The 24,198-nt window shown below is 34.0% G+C and overlaps 1 protein-coding gene across 8 annotated transcripts in view; it reads left to right on the top strand.

Annotated features, from left to right (window-relative positions):
* Dmd (dystrophin) overlaps positions 1-24,198 on the top strand; it is a 2,349,574-nt gene that overhangs the window by 1,024,533 nt on the left and 1,300,843 nt on the right. For all 8 annotated transcript variants that reach the window (XM_087599109.1, NM_001370876.1, XM_087599108.1 and 5 more), the window contains 4 exon segments: positions 1,426-1,536; positions 1,854-2,027; positions 4,998-5,153; positions 10,803-10,973. In XM_087599109.1, coding sequence (XP_087455235.1) covers positions 1,426-1,536; positions 1,854-2,027; positions 4,998-5,153; positions 10,803-10,973 — 612 coding nt within the window.

The raw sequence follows: 24,198 nt of genomic DNA on the forward strand, positions 1-24,198 counted from the left end.
AAATAAAAATGAAAGAATATGTTCTTGTAAGTATACAGGAATGTGCAACAGGTGATAAAGGCAAAATAGTATTATTTTTAAGGATACTAATAATTATGATATTGGCAACAGCCATGTATTGTAATCTCTAGTGGTTTTTGTGGACTAAAGATGTTCATTTGATTGGCTTTTTGGCATCTTTTATAAGTTTCTTATAGATGTGGGGCTATTAATTTGGTGACCTAAATGCTCAACTGGGCTCATTCACATGAGGTTTCAGCAAAGAGTTTGTTTGGAATGATTTATTGAAGTACACTTGCCATTCAAGGTTTTTAGAGCATAAGGATATTTTAAGAGAATATCCTAAGAATGAACACACACACACACACACACACACACACACACACACACACACACCAAATTAGAAGTAAAAACTTCAAGACAGCTATACATTTTCACTACATTAAGAAGATCAATTCTTGTGCTCTTTTACTTTTGCTTAAATGACCAGCATAAAATTTGAAAAAGAAATAAGCCCAACAACTTGATAGAAGTTGTTGAAGAGAAATATTGTGTGTCTTTAAACTTTAAAAATCAACAACTATATGAAGTGGTTCAGTATCTTAGAAAGTAATGCCACTTAGGTTCTCCTTTCGTTTGTTTCTGAAAAATCTTCCACATGTTTTTTTGTGTTGGAATTCTTTTCTAGTAGTAGCATGTGACACTCTTTTTGGCTGTTTCTGAAACTATTTGTTGCCTAGCTGACAGAAATAGGATACTAAGTATAACCAACTGGAGGTTTCGGAGTCCTTTATGATAATTTAAAATATGTAAAATCTTTTGGTCTGTACTATGAGAACTAGCAAAGGCTGCCCCAAGTTTCCAGGTTATAGATGAAGTTCTCTAAACTGTCATGACTTCACCATCATGGAATATTTCTGCTATACTTCTAAGCAAAATAAGGCACCATTACTTTAGATAGTTTTTCCTAGATATTTGGATATGGAAATGAGAAAAGAAGCTAACACAACTTGCTTTTTCTAATATTCATGAATGTAAACTGAAATATTCTAAAGAATCCCACTAAGAATAACATTATATTTTTTCACCTCTATCATGATTATATGACTTGTATATTTTGGCATTTATATATTTGGCCAGATTCGAATATACCTTCAAAATAAAATGCAATCAGCTATAAATATGATATAAAACATAAATTTTATATTGAAAGTGTATCCAAAGGATTTTTACAATAATCAGAATTTTGGAGAGAGAAATAATTCCTTTTGTAATCATACAATGAAAATTTAAGGAATTCTTGGCTATTTTGAGGAGTCTGTTATTAGTTCGTGAAAACTTCAAAATGCCATGTTCTTGAAAAGGGTATTTCCTTTCAATAACGTTAAGAATATGTTGGCTAATAGTTTTTTTTCTTTCCAACAGAAAATCCAATCAGATTTGACAAGTCATGAGATCAGTTTAGAGGAAATGAAGAAGCATAACCAGGGGAAGGATGCCAACCAAAGAGTTCTTTCACAAATTGATGTTGCACAGGTATATTTTATTTTATAACCTAGGAAGATTGATTTATAGAGACAACTTTGCTATTATCAAATTGAAAATTATATTATGTCTGTCAGTATAATGTTTTAAAAATCTTTTGTACAGTTTAAAGATAAGATAATGACTATTTAAATCACATTTATTCAAAACACTAAATTCTCTCAGCAATATGCTCTATGTGTTAGAAAACGACAAACAAATTTCCATTTATGTTCTTTTTTTCAGGAAATGAAAAATTAACAAACATCTGACTGGTTGGATCATTAAAGTTTGACTAATTAGAGTATTTTCTTATATTGCTCTTACAGAAAAAATTACAAGATGTATCCATAAAATTTCGATTATTCCAAAAACCAGCCAATTTTGAACAACGTCTAGAGGAAAGTAAGATGATTTTAGATGAAGTAAAGATGCACTTGCCTGCACTGGAAACAAAGAGTGTTGAACAGGAAGTAGTACAGTCACAACTAAGTCATTGTGTGGTATGTATTCTTAGTGGAAAGGATCCAGATACCTTTTCAGTTTGCTATTATTAGAAGCATTCAATAATCTTTGGTAACAGAATGTAATTTATACAACTGTAATAACTATGACACATAGTTTTAAGATTAAGTAAAATGACAATATATTAAGACATAGTTCTTATGGAAATAATCATTTGATGACATCTTAGGAGTGTGATTTTGAGTCAATAATTATGTTAATGGGTACACAGAATAAAAAACGAGTCCTATTTAACATATCCTTTATTTGGACATATTATGAAAAAGAAATCCAGAAAGTAAATAGACTATTATTGAAACAGCAACTATAGCAGTAGTTGTAATAGTAATAACTACTCCAGAATTAATGTTTCTCAGTATAGTAGCATCGTTATTTTCATCGTTTATTTCATTGTCAATTTCATACAAATTACCTGAGAGAAATGAAAGACAATCAGCTTTGAAAGACACAAGAGATTACATTCTAAATACAATAAATACTAATGTATTATATATACACTCGAATATCACCAGACAGCAAAACATAAATTTATATCATTTGTACTATAAGATGTCTTTACAAACAAGCAGTTGTATCTGTATAAATGGATAAATGCTTCCTATTTAGCAAGTACTTTCATCAATAATTTGGATGTATATAATGGAATAACTGCATTAAGTAGTTTCACCATACAAAATGGCATTTTATTATAATGTTTTGTAGTGATTTGCTGAAAATAGATAAATTAGGATAGGCATATATGGTGTCATATATTAAAAATTTTAAGAAAATTCAAAATAAAAATGCATCATTACCATTTGCAATGGGAAAGACATTTATTCTCTTCAAATAGGATAGTGCTTCATAACAATTATCTTCCAGTTAATGAGCTCAGAACAACCATATCTATGACTGTACAAAGGAAACAGAATAAAACTTTAGCTTTATTGGTCTATATCTCATTCTGATAGAAGTGTTGGAGACAATGGAAATAATTTTTCTGCAAGTACAACTTTTTTACAGATTGTATAATCTCCATTTTTAAGTATACTTTATGGTGATTTATACTATAACTGTATCCTTGTATTCAAGAATTTTTTGTTGTTTTGTTTGTTGTTTGTTTGTTGTTGATGATATTTATGATGACGATGATGTTGATGATGCTGATAATATTTTAAAGGTTGTCACTAAATGGACTAGCAGGCCATACATTTATGAATCTTGTGCATAAAACCCCAAGATACTGGGAGTAAAAGCTAATGGCCTCACTTCTTGCTACAACTTTTTCTTTCTCAAAAACAAGTTATTAATATGAACACAAATGCAAGGAACATTTTCCTTCCTGGTTCATAAATCTGTTCTCTGCTGTTCAAAAAGAGTGAATTCACCAGTAAATATACTGTTAGCAAAATATCATTTCAATGATAAAGGAAAAAGCTACTCAAGTCCAATTAGGGAAATATTTAGAGGTATCGGAAATTTTAAATTTACATAATTTGTTGGCATAAATCTTAATCATTTCAGTGTTTCCAAGATGCAGATTTTTCTATACATTCAAAGTATAAATTAAACTAAAAAGCTGAAAAGTATCAAAAATGAGTTTACAATTATTGATAAAATAATATCAGTCATGAAAGTCATATCTTTAACAAAATATGTGACCACAGTGAACCAGAAACATTTAATGTTTGCTTTTATGTATTGATTTTAAGCTAAAAAGTAAAAGCAAGAAATAATTGTTTAATTCCAAAGATAATTCACCTACTATTAAGCATTTTCTTAGTAAGTATTGTTATTATTTCGATTAAATATGGAATTATTTAATGCAGAACTGTATCTGTCATTGTATATGGACACACATATGCAAATGAAAAAATATGCATATACACATACTACTTTGTATATTTCCCATAAAACAAGTACAATACAAATTTTAACACCAAAGTGACATTGGCACCATATTGATAATTAAACATGATTTTCAGAGTTACAATACTTGCCTCATAAGGCTCTGTTATGCTAAACTGTCCATGTAAAGGTATATATGTGTCCCATAAGTTCTGAAACGCATGTGAGAAATAATATAATTCTACTATTTTATACTCTCTTCAGTATCGATAAATGTATATTTCAATGAAAATATTTAAGATTAGTTCATCTCATTCCATGTAATATTATGTACATGAGAACAGTAGTTTAAATATTTATATGTTGTATCCTACTTAAATTTAAATGCCATGAAGAAAAGCACTGTATTTTTTAACTTCATATGGCAGGAATGCAAATACTATGTAGTGGATTTTAGGCACCCAATATACAATAAAATTAGTGCATTTATTTTTGTAAACTTATGGCTAGAATTTAACAAATGTGGCACTTAAAATACTAGTCCTATAAACATTCAGAAATGACATTTGTGAATTAATATGGAAGAACTAAATATAAATGGTATATTTAATTTATATGAATGGCTACAAATTATACTCATATATTTATAATTACAAATATCTAAGTTAACTCAACAGAAAATACAAAATGATGTGACAATAGCCAAAAAAATGTATTCCATTTAACTTATGAAAATAAAGGGCTATTAATGTCTATGTCTTTTTATTAATAATATAATGCAGCTCCAGCCTCATACGTAGCAGAGAATGGGCTTGTCCTTCCATCAATGGGAGAAGAAGGCCCTTGGTCCTATGAAGGCTTGTTGCTCCAGTGTAGGGAAAGCCAGGGAGCAGAGGAGGGAGGAAGTGGGTAGGTGAGTGGGGGAGCACTCTCATAGAAGCAGGGGGAGGGGAAGAGATGGGAGGTTTCCAGAGGAGATACCACGAAAGGGGTTGATAGCTCTTGAAATGTAAATAAAGAAAACATCCAATAAAAAATAGAAAAAGTAATATAATCCTTCATAATTTGTAAAATTCTTATGCTTGTTTTGTTTTGTTGTTGTTGTTGTTGTTTTAACATAGAATTTGTATAAAAGCCTGAGTGAAGTAAAGTCTGAAGTGGAAATGGTGATTAAAACTGGTCGTCAAATTGTACAGAAAAAGCAGACAGAAAATCCAAAAGAACTTGATGAAAGAGTAACAGCTTTGAAATTGCATTACAATGAGTTAGGTGCAAAGGTGAGTACCCACTTACAGCAAAATCACATCTTATGATATTTACAGTATATTGTTAAACAGCCTGCAAGATAAAATATAATACCAGAAGCCCTTATTGTGATTCTCAGTCTCATTCAAGTATTTCCAAATGAAATTGATATTAAGATACCCTTAATCTCTGTGTATCCACATAAAGTCAAAAAGAATATAAAGCTCAAGGAGGTATTTATTGGTGAATCAAATAGTTACTAAAGTTCTTTTTTGTTCTAAAACCCTTTCTGTTCAGTGTAAGAAATCTATTTACTGTGGCTGGAAAACTTGTATATATTTTACAGTCAATTATAATTGAACTTATTGTACTTGGAATGAACTTGATGGAATGGAGTTAGCACAGTTTGAAATAAAGACAATTAACTGTGTACTTATTCAAATTATCTAACAGATATTCTCCCTAATATATATATACATGCCTACATGTGTGTGTATTAAAACCAGATCTGTATGCCCTCCCTGGCAACTCCTTCCAGATCCATTTTTAATATATATGTTTTTAATTTAATAATGTAAATTAAATTTAAGTAAATAATCTTAATTTAATATTTTTCTTTTCTATTTTTAATGCTGTTGTTGCATGTAGAGGGATCATGCTAAGTACAACTTTGATGATACCTATATCAAAGGATGTTAGCTTTATTTTCCTATACTTTATATGGTAAAATTGTAATTCAAAAAACCTCTATGTTTTGTTAATTTGAGCTAAATACTTATTTGCATCAATACACTGAAATTGTGTGATGAGTGAGTACTTTTAATTTATATTTTACAGGGTCACATGTAGTACAGGCTTGTCTTGAGTTCACAGAGTAACTGAGGCTTACTTTGACCTCCTGATCCTTCTGCCTCCACCATCCAAGTGGTGGGATTACGATCACATTAAAACATGTCTCACTGGTATTTTATTCAATAATAAAGAAAAAAAAACGCGTCTAGGCAAGATGAAATTCTCATCTTGTTCTTTCAATGATAAATGATTAAATGGGCCAATTCTTTGCACTGAACCATTGTCTTTAACAGGGGTAGTTTTGACATAGAACACTACTTAAAAATTCTTTAAAATTTAAAACAACAAAAAAATTAGAAAACTATTGGGAAAAACAATTCGTTATTATTAAGAATTTAATGATTCCAATAATGATGCAAAGCCCTATTATACTCGAAAGTACACATTTGATTACTTAAATATAACAATTTAACACTATTATATCATTAGTATAAAGCAATGAAATGACTTTAATAGCATGGCAGAATGCATCACACTTTGAGAAAAGAAATATTAATATTAATTTGGAAGCACTAATGATTAAGGAATTGTATATAAACAGTTTTATAAAAATATTATAATTCCTGTATTTCTTACCTAACAAAATAATTTTTTTATATTTATCTTCAAAACTTCTTCAACTAGGGTAGCATTTAAACAAAATCAAAGATAAAAATGTATTTAAAGAAGAAATTCTTTTTTTTTTCCTTCTGCAGCAAAGCGTTTTTTGTATCTTAAAGAGGGGACACGGGGCGCCAGCATGGCGCGGCTTATATAAAACCCTAGCGCGGCACATCCACACGTGATTGGTCGCTTACCCATGATCTCATAGGCACGCCCCGGAGTGGGCAAAGACCTGGCACAAAGACACTCTTGCACATGCGCACACAGTTAACTTCCTGAAAGGAGTTTGGGCTGGCGCGGCGGAAGCCAGCGCCATCTTGTAATGGCAAATGCTGTCCCGGCTTTCCACATGGGGCGCAGTGGAAGCCAGCGCCATCTTGTGGTGGCGAATGATATTGAGGCTCTCCCACATCTCCCCCTTATTGTTTTACTAGTATGAGGCTGGTCTAGGTCCCTGCAGTTACATCCATCTGCTGTGGCTCCTGTCTTAGGTCGTTCCTCTATTGTCACAGCCTTATCTGTCGTAGGGTAACCCTATTGCCACCGGGCCCCGTGTCTTAGATTGGTCTGTGTGTGAGGAAAGTTGCCCGTCTCTGGATACCGCAGTGCTGTGTGACAGTAACTGCTAAACGACCTAGGGCGAACTCTATAAAAGAGGCCAGCCAGAAAATGAGTTAGTGGGGAAATCATGATCACCTTATCACATGCAATGAGGAAACCTCAGCGATGTAGAAGGGCTGATCAAAGAATCATTGAGTCTCTCTCATCCCAGTGTAATGGATCCACATATCCATGGGCTGCAAGAGCAGAGAATTCAGATGCCGACTAATTAACCAAATTCCAGGGGAGGCCCCTTGTTCAATGGCCACAAGTGCTTGAATGATAACGACCTTGTCACGTTTCTGTTGAGATCTGAGTTTGCAAACCAACCATAGCATGAACACTAATCCACAGCATAGGGCTGCACCAAACAGAGCCACTCCCGATAAGTAGTGGGCACCTCATCTGGTTCTCCTCAGCTGTTACCACTAAGGGCCATAGTCAAGCCGCTCCTATAATAAAATTTAGAATTCCCAATTATTAGCAACTACTCCAGAAAGTTTACCCACTCTGCTTGCCTAACAATAGATTGGGGGAGGATATCTCCAGAAATTCTTTTAATATATAAATAGAAAAATTATTCTAATTCAGTTATCTTCAGAATTTATATGTTTGTACTTAATTATCATTTGTAGTAAACAGTTAATTCTATGATCATAAAATGAATACACTGCGAAAATACCAATAAGATTACTGTGTTCTTCAAACTTCTGGGGCCTACTGTTGCAACCTTGAAAGTACTGCCCTATCTAGTTCATAGTGAAGAGTTTCTTCTTAGATTGTAGATTGCCAGGTTTTCCCCATGTCATCACTCTAAGAGATAAAAATCACTCACTCCTTTTTTGTACAAAGCCACAGACCTATAAGATTAACAATTCATCCTTGTGACCACATTGAACCTTAATTAATGACTTTAAAGCATATGAGCATGTATTCACATACAGTTATAATGGGGTTAAGATATTTGCATAGAGATTGGAGGATTATAATTTAGTCTTCAACACATTTCTTAAAATATAGTTATTTTGAATTTTAAAAACACCAGTGAGTTGCATTGTTCAAAGAATACAAGGTGAATTTTCTTATATCTAATTTCCATCAACTTGAGTGAGAAATATTCACTTGACTCCATTGATAGAATGCCTGCATTCCTGATTTCTTCACTATGCTTTGACTTTTTTGAAATAAGCATGAATACCAATGTCATCTTCAAAATACAGTTGTTAGTGTATATTAAAACAATATTAGTAAGTTATTTAGTCTCAATGATGTTCTTTTTAAATATTTTTTCTTTCTCTCTGAGAAAAACAATGCAAAATTTTTCCTTAAGGTGGCAGTATCTCCTGTATTTTAAAACTTACTTTGTTTCATATAAACACAAAAAAATAAATAAAAATCAATAACACATGTTCTTAGAAAAATAGGATTGCTCTAAAATATTGATCTGGAATCCTTTTCTATTAATAAGGCACCTAAATGAAATAGGTATACATGGAAACACATTATAAAGTTTTTTATACTACTGCATACAAAAAAGTTCTTTCAGTAAAATGGGTTGATACTTATAATTCCCTTGGATAAAAATTATAACTGAAAGTGTGTTAAAATATTAGATCTGGGCATGTGAGATGTCTCATTAGGTAAAGAAACTTGCTTCCAAGCCTCAAAATCAGTCCCTAAGACCCAACATTGCAGGAGAGAAACAACTCCTACATTTTGTAATTGTATTGAAAACGTGTTCTATGGTTTAAGAAAGTTCATGCATGTAAGTGTTCAAACACACCCACATACACACACACACACAGAGAGAGAGGGAGAGAGAGAGAGAGAGAGAGAGAGAGAGAGAGAGAGAGAGCGAAACCATTACCACCCACCAGCCAAGAAATAGTGTATGGATAAAAGAATAACATAGTGAGTCTACTAGGGGTTGGAATAGCTGAGTCAGTGAAGCAGATGTCTGACAAGCATGTGGATTTGAGTTAGATGAATTAATAGAATGCATATAAAAATACTGGATTTTGTGGCCCATACTCATAATTCCATGCTTGGTATACAGAGACATGAATAATCCTGGGCTAAATGGCAATATCACTAGGTTACTTTGTGATCCACAGACATGTCCAGAGAGAGGAGTTAGACACTGTTCCTGAAAATGACACTTGTCTTCTGCTCTCCACACACATACATGTAAATGTGTATAAGCACAGGCAGAAACTCTCATGCTTATGCACCCACAATACATATGAAGACGTATGTACATTGCTATATATACATTTAACAAATTGAATTTGTATCCAAAATGTAAAAATCGTGTGTGTGTGTGTCAAATATATCTCTCATAAATTTTGTTGAATATTTGAAATTTATATCAGCATTTTAATTGAAACAGGTTAAGCACTTTAGACATACTTTTAGTTTTCATGCCAGTAGCCACACAATACACACACGCACACAGTGTCTGTTTGTCTGTGTGTATCTTTAGAGACTGAGGCATAAATATGCATTCATACTGTTTATTTTCTTATATGATTTTGTAACAGTTTAGACTAATTATAAGTCTATTTTTCTGATATTGTATTAATAAAACCAAATCCCAGCACTTGGCAGGCAGAGGCAGGTAGATCTCAGTGTTCCAGGCCACTCTGGTTTACAAAGTTACAATTAGGAAAGTACAAAGAAATCCTGTCTCAACAACAAAGCAAAAAAAAAGGAACAAAAATCTAATTAACTGAATAAATAAATCTATTTGTTTGCCAGCAAAGTAGTAATATAAATATAATTTTGTCATATAATTACATATACAGTGTTTATTAAGTCATTTATTAATATCTTATGCTGAACACAAATACTGTCTATATAGGAAGGATTTCAAATTAATATGACACTGACTGAAGCTTCTGCTATTTTTCCCATTACAATATATCCTTGAGTCATTTGAGGAATATACTTGTTAATTTTCTAATAGAGAATTTTTTTCTTTTCTTCTTACTTGCTTTTCTTTTAGATCCTGCTTTTAACCCATAAGAGTAAATTTATGAGAGTGAAATTTTGGGGTTTAAAAATAATTTGCACTTTTTTGTTCGAAAGTCTGTTTATGGAAAAGCAGTGTTTATGAAAAGTAATTTTAAAATATAGTGAAGATAAAATTGAAAAAATTCTATATGTTATATAAATATGTGTTATATAAATATGTTTACCTCTCCCCTTTTGATACCACCTGTATAGCAAGAGGAGCACTCATTTGTATTTTGAAGACAGTAAGCCTGTTTGTCCATTTCTCTGTCAAATAACTATAGGTCTTCTATGAAAAATAAGTCATGTCTTCTGGTTGACATCTGTTATCCTGTTTATTTCATAAATGTTGCTTTTTTACTAAGAAACAAATTGACATAATTTATAGTGTTGCTTCTATCATGGCAGCAGGTACAAGACACTGTATTTTGGTTAAGCATTCTTGTTGCTAAAGATATTTTAACTTCCTATAAATTTCCTGACTATATGATAAGATGAAAAGCAGCATGTAAGAAACTGGTGATTTTACAAACTATAAAAATTCTAATAAAGTAACTCTACGTAAAGTTGACTTATGAAGTAAGCCAAATTTAATATATTATTATTATATTTAGGTAACCGAGAGAAAGCAACAGTTGGAGAAATGCCTGAAGTTGTCACGTAAGATGAGAAAGGAAATGAATGTCTTAACGGAATGGCTGGCAGCCACAGATACAGAATTGACAAAGAGATCAGCAGTTGAAGGAATGCCAAGTAATTTGGATTCTGAAGTTGCCTGGGGAAAGGTATATCCCATATTATTGAAAATTATTTTTAACACATATGAAAACTCATAGTAAGTGATTTTATATACAAACAGTAATGTCTAGAAGTAATAAAATTATCAGTATTATCTTGCTTCTTTTTTTCCTTTTTCTTAAGAATTAATAAAGAGCTAACTGCATTTTTCAAGCCTGATAATTAAAATAGTAAACTTAAAGAAAACTCTCTCCAAAGCATACACTGAATACGCAGTTTATGAATGAATTCTTTAAATTACATAAATTATATAAATTATTACATGAAATTTGTATAAAATATCTGTTGAAAACTAAGGATACTTCAAATGAAACATACATTTAAAGATTCAAATCTATCATTCAAAGAGATAACATTCTATATTTTATTAGTTTACCTCAAAATAGAATACATGCATGGAACATACTGCAAGAGACATATCAAGATATAGTGAGTGTGAACAGTTTAGCATATTGACTAAGTTATAATCTAAAGGGCCTGTGAAGGTTCTATCATTCTATCACCTGGCCTACAATCTATCTGAAAAAACTCTTCTCATTTCCCTGGCAGCCAGAGAGATGTTTATTGCTGCCTAGAATTTAAAATCAATCATCGTTACTTAATTTTTCCTAGGTAATTTATTACTAGTTTATTTGAAATTGTTCTAATAAAAATGAAGTAACTTATATAGTTTGTATTAATAGCATATTTTCATCTTAGATTTTGCTAAGACATTGGGCCATTTATACACATACTATCATTTTAAGTAAAATATCAAGTATTTGAATGTGTTAATTAGCTATCCCAAGATATTTGCACTGATTTTTATTTCAGTGCTGCTAAACATTATACTCCAAATTTTCAAAACATCGAATGTATTATGTAAAAACTTATGTTGCTAGGATGCCATACTCAAACCATTTTGTTGTGTAAATTTAGAGAATATGTAATGGTAATTTAAAAAAAATAGTGTTAGATTATATTTCCTTTCAAACCACTCACACCTGTTATTTAACATTACAGTTGTTATTTCAAGATCATATGTTATTTGAGAATATTGTGATAAGGAAAACCATATGATATAAAATAAAATGATTTGGTTTTATTTTTCCCCTATCATGTAATGTCTTTATTTTTGTTTAGATTAAATCAATAATTATATGCTTTGGTTCAAGCTAAGCTACTATAAAAATTGTCCAAGATGAAATGTTTCAGAGACAGTAAATATGAGATTTTTTTCTCATGTCTGCTCACCAGTTTTGATTTAAGGAAGTAACTTTGGTATTAGAAAACATCCAGAGGCTTGGGTCATTTGTCTGCAAGATCATTGATATGTTTTTCCTCTTAGTAAAAAACTTGCTCATCCACAAAACAGCAGTAATGGAGTAGAGAACATCAGTTCTCTCTCAAAGATAAAAAAAATAAGAGCTACATGCATTATTTGTGCTCTTATTTCATTTGCCAGAATTAATGTTGCCTGATCTACTTACCAGACTTGGTAACAAAATATCAACTTGAGATGAGCAAAATTTCATTCTCTTTAAATGATCTTGCATTGAAATGAATGGAGAGAGAATATATTTTAAGAGATAATTATCTTGGCAAAGGAAGTATCTTACTGGTCTTTACTTCTTTATCTAAAGAATGAGAAAATAAACAAATCTACATAAACTTCAAGCCTATAAAAACCTTTCAGTGACTAGCAGCTTTTAGTATATGTGGGCACAAAATCGTTCAAATATTTTTGTTCTTCTCTTTATAAAATATAACAAATTGTACAAATTGCCTTTTAGGGATTCATGAATATGAGACAAAATTGATTTTCAGTAAGCCCTCATCATCACAGATATTTCATTATCGTGGGTTCAAAATGTCCTGGTTCAGTCAATTGTCAAGACTTCCTTAGGAGACTGTACAAAGCAATGGTTTAAAAACTCATTTTGCTGCTCTCAGGACTAGATAGGAAATATTTTACTAAAGCACAAACAAAACAGTCTCCACACACAAATATAGTATCTTACTGTATACTAAAATTATGATTCAAGGATGATTTAGCTGAGAAATTATCTTGAAAGTGGTCTAGCTTTTATATTCCTATTGAAAGAGCTTGGAAATCATTAAACTAGGATGCTACTATAGGGTAGAAAACATAGAATTTAGCATTACAAGTCAAATGATTGAACACCAAATAAGAAAATTTGTACCTCAGGTGGTATGAATATAAATGTGCTGGTCAAGTCTTTAAATCTTAGGTTAATTAATTGTCAGGTATTGAAAAGTATAAGAAAATAAAGATCACTGACCTCCACAGATGCTTGTTTATTTTGTTATTTTATTATTTTACTTTTATTTCTTTATTATTTTGCTTGTTTATTTTATTCTCAATAAAATTTGTGCAAGTTGAATCAATAGCTTCAGAAAAGTCTTTGACAAAATACAACATACCTTCATGATGAATGTCCTGGAGAGACTAGGGCTACAAGGGACATATCTCAATATAACACAGAGTGATTTACAGCAAGCCCAGAGCAATAAACCCAAAGCATTTCTGTGAAAATCAGGACCAAGACCAGGCTATTCACTCTCTCCATATTTATTCAATGTAATACTTGAAATCTTAGAGCAGTAAGACAACTGAAGGACAATAAGGGAACACAAATAGGAAATGAAGAAGTTAAAGTATCTTTCTTTGTAGATGATATGATTGCATATATAAATGACTCTAAAAGCTCTAGAGAAAACTCAGAAAGCTGATAAACACTTTCAGCAAAGTAGCAGAATCCAAAATTAATCCCCAGATCAGTAGCCTTTCCATATAAAAATGTCAAATGAAAGAAGAAATCAGAGAAACTGTGCCTTTCACAAAAGCCTCAAATAAAATCTTAGGACATTCCAACCCAATCAAGTGAAATACTAAACAAATGACAAATGGGCAACAGAAACTGGACTCTGTGTGTTATTCACATGTGCACACGTGCGTGCGCCCACACCAACTATACAAGAGGAGGTTGTAAATTTCAGAGTGGCTGGTGAATTGCATATAGGAGGAGTTGGAGAAAGGACAGTGAAACATAGAAATGATGTTTAATATAGTGTGTTTCCTATATGAAATTCTCAAACAACTAAGAACACATCATATATATCTCCAGTGAAGTTTGTTTCAGCTGAAGGAACAAAGTCATGTTCTAAGGACAAAAGATGCAACTGAAGATAATCGTTAAATGAATCAAGCCAGTCTCACAAAGGCTAATCTATATTTTCTCTCACGTGTGGTTCTTAGATTTCATACATACAAACATATTTATACATGTAAATATATAATGAATGTTTATACACATATACATATATAACATGGAATTAAAAATAAAATTGCAGTGGGGTTGGGGATTTAGCTCAGTGGTAGAGTGCTTGCCTAGGAAGCACAAGGCCCTGGGTTCGATCCCCAGCTCAGAAAAAAAAAAAGAACCAAAAAAAATAATAAAATTGCATATGTAGACAGAAGAAATAGCAGAGAGGAGATCAAAGAGTGCAAAAGACTGCATACTCAAATCAATTTATATACTTGTGGGAAAATATCTTTATGTAACCCAGTTCTGTGAATATATGTTAATGAAAAGAAAAAATATATGAAGCAATTTAAGCATCATTTAATGAATATACCCAGAGTATAACAAAATTAACGTCTATCATATAATTCATTTTCACAGAGCAGGAATATTAACATCATTACTTAATTTAAACTCTTTCCTTTTTTTATTTTAATTCCATATGTTTTTATCTTCCTAATGGGTTACACTATTGAGACCTACAGGTAGTCAATTACATTTGAAGGTCAAAGAAGAAGAATTAAGAAAGCAATAGTGTTCATATCTCTTTATAAATAATAGCTTAGCAGAAAATTCAATTTGGAAGCTAAAAGATTCATAAAATGGCATTCTTGATCTCGTTCGGTTGAACAAGAGAAAAAAGACATACTAAAATGGAATACCTACCTTCTTAGTTTAACCTTAGGACATATGTTGTTTACAATGGTTATCTTTTCATAGGTAACTAAGTATTCCTTTCATTTTTAAATTTGTTCTCACTCAGTTGTTTGAAATTAAATCTATCAAGTGACCATGTGCCCAGTAGATATGGTCTCTAGAGACCATTTCACAGGAGTGCTTCCTAACGTCTAGCTCCATGAAAATAGATGTTCTCTAAGTCATGAGTTATAGGGACTAAATTTTTCTATTTTGATTATCAATGGTAACCTCCAACCTGTCTACAAGCTCTGTCTGAACCCAGATCTGGACTGCTCCTGCAGCTGACTGCTCCTATATTCCTGTGTCCAAAGGCACTACGCAGTTTCCTCTTTGGCAGGGGATGTGGGCAAAGGCAGGCAGAAGTGGCAATCTGTCCTGCCCTGCAGTCTCAGAATTGCCTGTGCATCTGGGTATTCAGTTATCTCTCCAAGGGAAGTTGGGAACAGGGAGCTGTGGGCCAGGGCAAGCTCCAATGAGCTATTCATACTTCCATTCCTCCTCTCATGCTTCCAGCACTGAAATCTCTGCTTTCTTTAATCCCTATTGTTATCACAAACTTCACTTGTTACATTCTCTGTATGGAGCTTCCACTTACCATCATTTAAATGTGTTAGAAAATTCATTTCCAACATGCTTATGTTGAAAACTGGAAAGTCTCTGAAAATATTGGATCATGGAAACTCTATCCTCATGAAAGGATTAATGTCAGTATTAAGGGATTAGATTAGTTGCCATGCAAGTAAACTTAAAATGGATGATTGGCTACCTTCCCTTTCTCCTGCACTGATGCTATCTCACATTATGCTGTCTACCACAGGATGATACAGAAAGGCCTTTGCTAGATGCCTCATCTTCATGGTAGAGTTACACCTTCCGGAACCTGGAAAAATAAATTTCTGTTTATATAAAAAGAACAACAATAACAACAAAAACAAACACCCACCCTCATTTTGCATAATTCTAGAGACTGACAGTTCAAGATCAGTAGTCAGGAAAGTTATTTTCTTCTAAAACAATTTTCCTTGGCTAGTAGATATGCATGTTGCTTTTCACATTAGTAATTAATCTTCTTATAATAATATCAGTCAGATAGATTCAGTATCACTATATCATTATAACAATTACCTCTGAAAGTATCTTATTGTTATAGAGTCACATTCTGAGGTACTGATATTTGGGACTTTATCATATGAACTATGGGGACATATAAAACAAATTCTTCAAAGGAGATAGCGTGGAATGTAGAATATTTCCAAATATAAGGACTACTATCCAATAAAACCTCATTGTAAAATGTCTTTCTGTTTACCAATGGTTTCTTAAATATAATCACCTGCGAATTTTGAAAAAAAATATACATATACAAATAAGTGGACACACAAACTTGGCGGTTTTCGATTTAACTTGTCTGTCCAAGAACCCTAGCTAGAATCACCCATAGGCCACTTTATTTTCCCATGAGGATTTGTTATTTTCTAAGAACTACAACTCTCAGCATTCCAGAAATTTACCTGGTTCCTGGGGAGGTGTGCTTACAAGTTAATTATGGGTTTTAAAGTGAGCACGGCTGGAAAGTATCAGTCACATAGTGTCAATGATTTTTGTGCAGAATGATGAGATATACATCTTAGTATCTTAATTAGGTTTTGTATATTTCAACCAAACTTTTTCCCCATCTTTATTAACTTGAGTATTTCTTATTTACATTTCAATTATTATTCCCCTTCCCAGTTTCCAGGCCAACATCCCCCTAATCCCTTCCCCTCTCCTTCTCTATGGGTGTTCCCCCCCCCATCCTCCCCACATTACCGCCCTCCCCTCAACAATCACATTCACTGGAGATTCAGTATTGGCAGGACCAAGGGCTTCCCCTTCCACTGGTGCTATTACTAAGCTATTCATTGCTTGCTATGAGGTTGGAGTACAGGGTCAGTCCATGTATAGTCTTTGGGTAGTGGCTTAGTCCCTGGAAGCTCTGGTTGGTTGGCATTGTTGTTCATACAGGCTCTCAAGCCCCTTCAAGCTCTTCCAGTCCTTTCTCGGATTCCTTCAACGGGGGTCCCATTCTCAGGTCAGTGGTTTGCTGCTGGCATTCGCCTGTGTATTTGCCATATTCTGGCTGTGTCTCTCAGGAGCGATCTACATCTGGCTCCTGTCAGCCTGAACTTCTTTGCTTAATCCATCTTATCTAGTTTGGTAACTGTATATGTATGGGCCACATGTGGGGCAGGCCCTGAATGGGTGTTTCTTCTGCCTCTGTTCTAAACTTCGCCTCCTATTCCAGGCCAAGTGTATTCTTATTCCCCTTTTAAAGAAGGAGTGAAGCATTTGCATTTTAGTCATCCTTCTTGAGTTTCATGTGTTCTGTGCATCTGGGGTAATTCAAGCATTTGGACTAATAGCCACTTATCAATGAGTGCATACCATGTGTGTTTTTCTGTGATTGTGTTACCTCACTCAGGATATTTTCCAGTTCCATCCATTTGCCTACAAATTTCATAAAGTCATTGTTTTTGATAGCTGAGTAATATTCCATTGTGTAGATGTACCACATTTTCTGTATCCATTCCTCTGCTGAAGGGCATCTGGGTTCTTTCCAGCTTCTGGCTATTATAAATAATGCTGCTATGAACATAGTGGAGCACGTGTCTTTGTTATATGGTGGGTCATCTTTTGGGTATATGCCCGAAAGAGGTATAGCTGGGACCTCAGGTAGTTCAATGTCTAATTTTCTGAGGAATCTCCAGACTGATTTTAAGAATGGTTGTACCAGTCTGCAATACCACCAACAATGGAGGAGTATTCCTCTTTCTCCACATCCTCACCAGCATTTGCTGTCACCTGAGGTTTTGATCTTAGCCATTCTCACTGGTGTGAGGTGAAATCTCAGGGTTGTTTTGATTTGTATTTCCCTTATGACTAAAGATGTTAAACATTTCTTTTGGTGTTTCTCAGCCATTCGGCATTCCTCAGCTGTGAATTCTTTGTTTAGCTCTGAACCCCATTTTTAATAGGGTTATTTGAATCCCTGCAGTCTAATTTCTTGACTTCTTTGTATATTTTGGATATAAGCCCTCTATCAGTTGTAGGATTGGTAAAGATCTTTTCCCAATCTGTTGGTTGCCGTTTTGTCCTAACCACAGTGTCCTTTGCCTTACAGAAGCTTTGCAGTTTTATGAGATCCCATTTGTCGATTCTTGATCTTAGAGCATAAGCCATTGGTGTTTTGTTCAGGAAATTTTTTCCAGTGCCCATGGGTTCCAGATGCTTCCCTAGTTTTTCTTCTATTAGTTTGAGTGTGTCTGGTTTGATGTGGAGGTCCTTGATCCACTTGGACTTAAGCTTTGTACAGGGTGATAAGCATGGATCGATCTGCATTCTTCTACATATTGACCTCCAGTTGAACCAGCACCATTTGCTGAAAATGCTATCTTTTTTCCATTGGATGGTTTTGGCTCCTTTGTCCAAAATCAAGTGACCATAGATGTGTGGGTTCATTTCTGGGTCTTCAATTCTATTCTACTGGTCTATCTGTCTGTCTCTGTACCAATACCATGCAGTTTTTATCACTATTGCTCTGTAATATTGCTTGAGTGCAGGGATAGTGATTCCCCCAGAAGTCCTTTTATTGTTGAGGATAGTTTTAGCTATCCTGTTTTTTTTGTTTGTTTGTTATTTGTTATTCCACAGGAATTTGCAAACAGTGGCAGATACTTGCAGCCAACCATTGAACTGAGGATAGGGTCACCAATGGCAGAGTTAAGGAGTTGAAGGGGTTTGCAACCCCTTAAGAAGAACAACAATATCAACCAACCAGACGCCCCAGAGCTCAACATGACTAAACCACCATCCCAAGAATACACAGGGATGGATCTATGGCACCATGTGCATATTTAGCAGAGGGTGGCCTTGTGTGGCATCAATGGGAGGAGAGGACCTTGGTTCTGTCAAGGCTGGATGCCCCAGTGTAGGGGAATGTCAGGACAGGGAGATGGGAGGTAGTGGGTGGGTGGTTGAGAGAGCACCCTCATAGAAGGAGGGGGAGGGGTAGTGGGATAACATGTTTCTGGTGGGAAAACCAAGAAAGGTGTTAGCATTTAAAATGTAAATTAAAAATCCAATAAAAGAAAAAAAGAAATCTAATCCCTACTCATAGTTTATAGGCATAATTGACTCATCTCATCGCCCTCTTTACTAGAAAACTGTGAGAACTATTTTATATTTCTTAAGTCTGTTACACTAGCATTCTCACGAAAAATTACATTTCTTTTTAAAACAGAGAATAGTAATTTATGTGTGAAGTGAAATATCACTACCAGATCATTAACTTGGTACAATGAATGAATCAAACAGCTGTTAGTTAGAAAATAGAACATCTGTTAAATGCCATTGAAGTCACTATTCACTGTCATTATAGCTATGGCTGTAATTTTAGTTCTGAACATTCTGCTTTTGTGAAAATCTTCAGTAATGGATGATGCATTGTTAGTAAAAAGTCTATATTCATTGCTTGAAAACTATATATATGTATATATATATATATATATGTATGTATGTATATATTAATCTATCATTATATTCTATCATGTAGTTTAACTGTAAAATATGTCATACATATTAACCCTACATAATAATGCATGGTCTCCAAAATAATTCATATCACAGTTCTTCAAGTATTGAGCACACCTGATTGTACGGTGTACTAATGTGAAACACAAACATATATACTTGCATACATACAAACCTACTCCGTCAATTTAAAGGTAATTGTCTTAGATAATTTAAATCAATAACATTTGAAATGTAAATAAATATCCAATAAAAATAATAAAAAAGAAAGAAAAAAGAATAAATTAAATAACATCAGTGAAAAAATTAAAAACCCCAGCACAATACATTTCTTTATTTTTCTTTATTAACTTGAGTATTTCTTATTTACATTTCGATTGTTATTCCCCTTCCCGGTTTCCGGGCCAACATCCCCCTAACCCCTCCCACTCCCCTTCTATATGGGCTTCCCCTCTCCATCCTCCCCCCATTACCACCCCGTTTTTCTATTTTAGTTTTATTTCAATTGTCCATTTCCCTGTGATGAGCAATGTTAAAGTCATTACACATACACATGTAAGACAAAATATTTTAAGATACCTCTTATATGTATATTAGTTAATACTTCATGAACATTTTAGTAAATACGATATAAATGGTAATTACAATAAAATTACTGTAATATCCTAGTAAAATGAATGATATTGTAATCAAATGCCAATGAGTACATATTTGTATAAATTGTGGTGAGATAAAGATATAAGTATAAAATGACTGCCCTTACAAAATTATTCAAATAAATTAGAGACACGACTCATCTGTTAAGAAGACTGGCTGTTTTTCCAGGGGACCTAGGTTCAATGTCCAGCATCTACATGGAGGCTCACAACTGTCTATAATTCGAGTTCTAGGGGACCTAACAGCTCCACAGACATAAATGCAGGCAAAATCCCAAAGAATATGAAATAAAAATAAATTAGTTTTAGGAAAAGTATTGTTTTTAAAGGATGGAATGAGTGTACTATGACATATATAAAAATTAGCATTGGAATAATTCTCAGGAAACTTATGGAAGGCATTAGAAATGTGGGTAAATATGAAATGGAGATAGTGAATGTTTTCAAGCTCAAAGGAAGTCTTAAATTTTGGAGAATAGCATCTATATGTTTATATATGTGAAATCTAATAATTATTATAATAACTTTTATAATATTAAGATTAAAACTGAAAGTATCAACAGATCTCGGTGGTCCCTCCTCTCCCCTTCCCTCTCTCCCTTCTTTCTCTCCTCTCTTCTAGTCCATCTCTCCTCTCTCCTCCAGGCCCTCTCCCCTCTCTGCCCTCACCTTTCTGTTGCCACTGCTCTTTTTTTTCACTTTTTTTGTTATTTTATTTATTTACATTCCAAATGTTTTCCCCTTCCCAGTTTTCCCTGCACAAACCCCCTATCTTATGCCTTGCTCCCTGCCTCTATGAGGGTGCTCTCCCCAACCCACTCTCACCTCAGCATCCTAGCATTCCACTATGCTAGGGCATCCAGTCTCTACAGGACCTAGGGCCTCTCCTCCTATTGATGCCAGACAAGGCCATCCTCTGCTACATATGCAGCTGGAGCTATGGGTCCCTCTGTGTGTACTCTTTTGTTGGTAGTTTAGTCCCTGGGAGCTCTGGGGTGTCTGGTTGGTTGATATTCTTGTTCTTCTTATGGGGTTGCAAACCCCTTCTGCTCCTTTAGTCTTTTCCTTAACTCCTCCATTGGGGTCTCAGTGTTCAGTCTCATGGTTGGCTGCGAGTATTTGCATCTGTATTGGTAAGGTTCTGCCAGAGCCTCTCACGGGACAGCTATGCCAGGCTCCTATCAGCAAGCTCTTCTTGGCGTCAACAATAGTCTGGGTTTGGTGTCTGCAGAAGGGTTGCATCCATAGGTGGGGTAGTCTCTGGGTAGCCATTCCTTCAGACTCTGCTCTACTCTTTATCCCTGTATTATCTTTGACAGTAGGAATTCTGGATTTTTATTTTGTTGAGTTTGGTGGGTGGCCCCATGCCTCAATTGTGGGTCATGCCTATCCATTGGATATGATCTCTACAGGTTCCACCTCCCCTTTGTTGGGTATTTTGGATAATGTCCTCTCTGTTGGGTCCTGGGAACCTCTTGGTTCCCTGGCATCTGGGACTTTCTACTGGCTACCCTCAGTTCCTCTTCCCCCCACTGCTACACACCTCCTTTCAAACTCCTGACCCTCAACTTCTCCTATCTCCCCTGTATCTGAACCGGCCCCCCTTTTCCCTCTGCCTGCTCTCTCTTTCCCAGATCTCACTCTACCTCTACCACCTGAGAGTACTCCCACTGCCTCTAAGTAATATTGTAACATCCACACTTTTGTGTGGTCTTCCTTCCTGTTGGGTTTTATATGGTATGTGACTTATAGTGTGTGTATCCACGTATTAGTGAGTATATACCATGTGTCCTTTTGTGACTGGGATATCTCACTCAGGGTGATGTTTTCTAGTTCCCATCCATTTTTCTGCAAATTTCATGAAGTCATTGTTTTTGATAGCCAAGTAGTACTCCAAGTAGTACGCCTCTGTATTTGCTGTATTCTGGCAGTGTCTCTCAGGAGCCATCTACATCCAGCTCCTGTCAGTCTGCACTTCTTTGCTTCATCCATCTTGTCTAATTGGGTGGCTGTATATGTATGGGCCACATGTGGGGCAAGCACCGAATGGGTGTTCCTTCAGTCTCTGTTTTAATCTTTGCCTCTCCCTTCCCTGCCAGGGGTATTCTTTTTCCTCATTTAAAGAAGGAGTGAAGCATTCACATTTTGATCATCCGTCTTGAGTTTCGTTTGTTCTAGGGATCAAGGGTAATTCAAGCATTTGGGCTAATAGCCGCTTATCAATGAGTGCATACCATGTATGTCTTTCTGTGATTGGGTTAGCTCACTCAGGATGATATTTTCCAGTTCCAACCATTTGCCTGCGAATTTCATAAAGTAATTGTTTTTGATAGCTGAGTAATATTTCATTGTGTAGATGTACCACATTTTCTGTATCCATTCCTCTGTTAAAGGGCATCTGGGTTCTTTCCAGCTTCTGGCTATTATAAATAAGGCTGCTATGAACATAGTAGAACATGTGGCACTCCTGTCTCAATTGCCTCTCTTTCTAGTCTGTGCTTGTGAGAGTAGGGCATAACCTATTTCTGATTCATCCTGTCACAGATTTCTCTGATTTGTTACTTTGTCTGTCCCTCAATTAAATATCACTTTTAAAGATGGCTGCATCTCTTTACAAATTAAACTTCACTTCATTGTTTGAAATTAAAGGCGTGTACTAAGGTTATGTCTCTATTCCATCTAGATCATAATGTAACAGAGGCTATGTCATTCCATCCAGAAAATATAGCCTTAGAAAGTTTTTAGTTGTTTTTCTTTGCCAGAGCACCCTGGTTGCTGGATTAAAATTTCTCTACAATTTACCTTACATGTGTAACTCACCATTAAATAACCTTTAGTTTGCCTTAAATTAACTTTTACTATTACCTGTGAAGAGTTGATCTCAATGAATTTTCCCAATTTCGATGATTATAATGCAAATTTTCATAAGAAAAGATTCATCTGTTTTACCCATTCCTTCATGATTAACAAATCAGAGTAACTTTAAAATATATTTGTGACTAGGAAATAGTACATTTATTTACTGAAAACCATCAAGTTTATTGGTTAGTATTTTTGAACCTAACTGATCATATATTTTACCCATAAAATGTTAACATTTGCTGCAATTATGATTTCAGTAGAATTCTTCTCATGGTAAATGTTTTCCTATACCACAATATCACTTAATGAAACATATGCAGCCCCAATTTTGCTATCCTTATGTCTACAAATGTAGATATAACATAGTGAATATAATGAATATAATCTTATGTTTTCCTCACTTTAAAATTAAAAAGGAGCTTATAAATTACAGCTTAAGGGAGAAAACTAAGTGTCTTGAGTATAAAGGCAATACTGTTTTATTTTTGTACCTATAACAATGATTACCATCTATATTTATAGAGAATCTATTTTACCCTAGAATTTACAGGATGTTTAGAGGGTTTAAATTTAATTTTTATCTATTTATTTCTAAATAAGCTGTGTCTACCCAAACTTGGTACTTTTCTTATTCCAAAAACGAGTTAATAGTGTTATCTGTGGCAATTTTACAATAGTATCTGGTGCCATAGAGGAATGCAATAAACAGTCATGAATAATATCTGAACAAATTGATTTTAAGCAATCCTTGTCTCATTCTTGTACCACAAATTAAAACCTTCATTATAAATAATCATTTTGCTCATAGTAAATAAATTCATTTGGCATGAGTTACTACAGGATCTGTATTTTAAAATAAAATGATAATAAAAGAACAAATATAGAATCCATAGATGAAAGTGTTTATTTGTTGATAACATCTAGGAGTAAGAAATCTACTGTCTGATAGAGATATACTCTTATCTTCTATCCATGAATACTTCTGTGACTGTACTTGTACAAGTTTTATTTGAATCTACTTGAAACTTGCCAAGATGTGCGGTTCTTCATCTATGATTTTGTCTTTTTTGACTTTGCTTGCAGTTATTGGGACATAGACTTCATTTTAAAATGACTTTTCT

Source organism: Rattus norvegicus, chromosome X (genome assembly GCF_021556685.1).
Source record: "Rattus norvegicus strain SHRSP/BbbUtx chromosome X, alternate assembly SHRSP_T2T, whole genome shotgun sequence".
NCBI classification, from domain to species: Eukaryota; Metazoa; Chordata; class Mammalia; order Rodentia; family Muridae; genus Rattus; species Rattus norvegicus.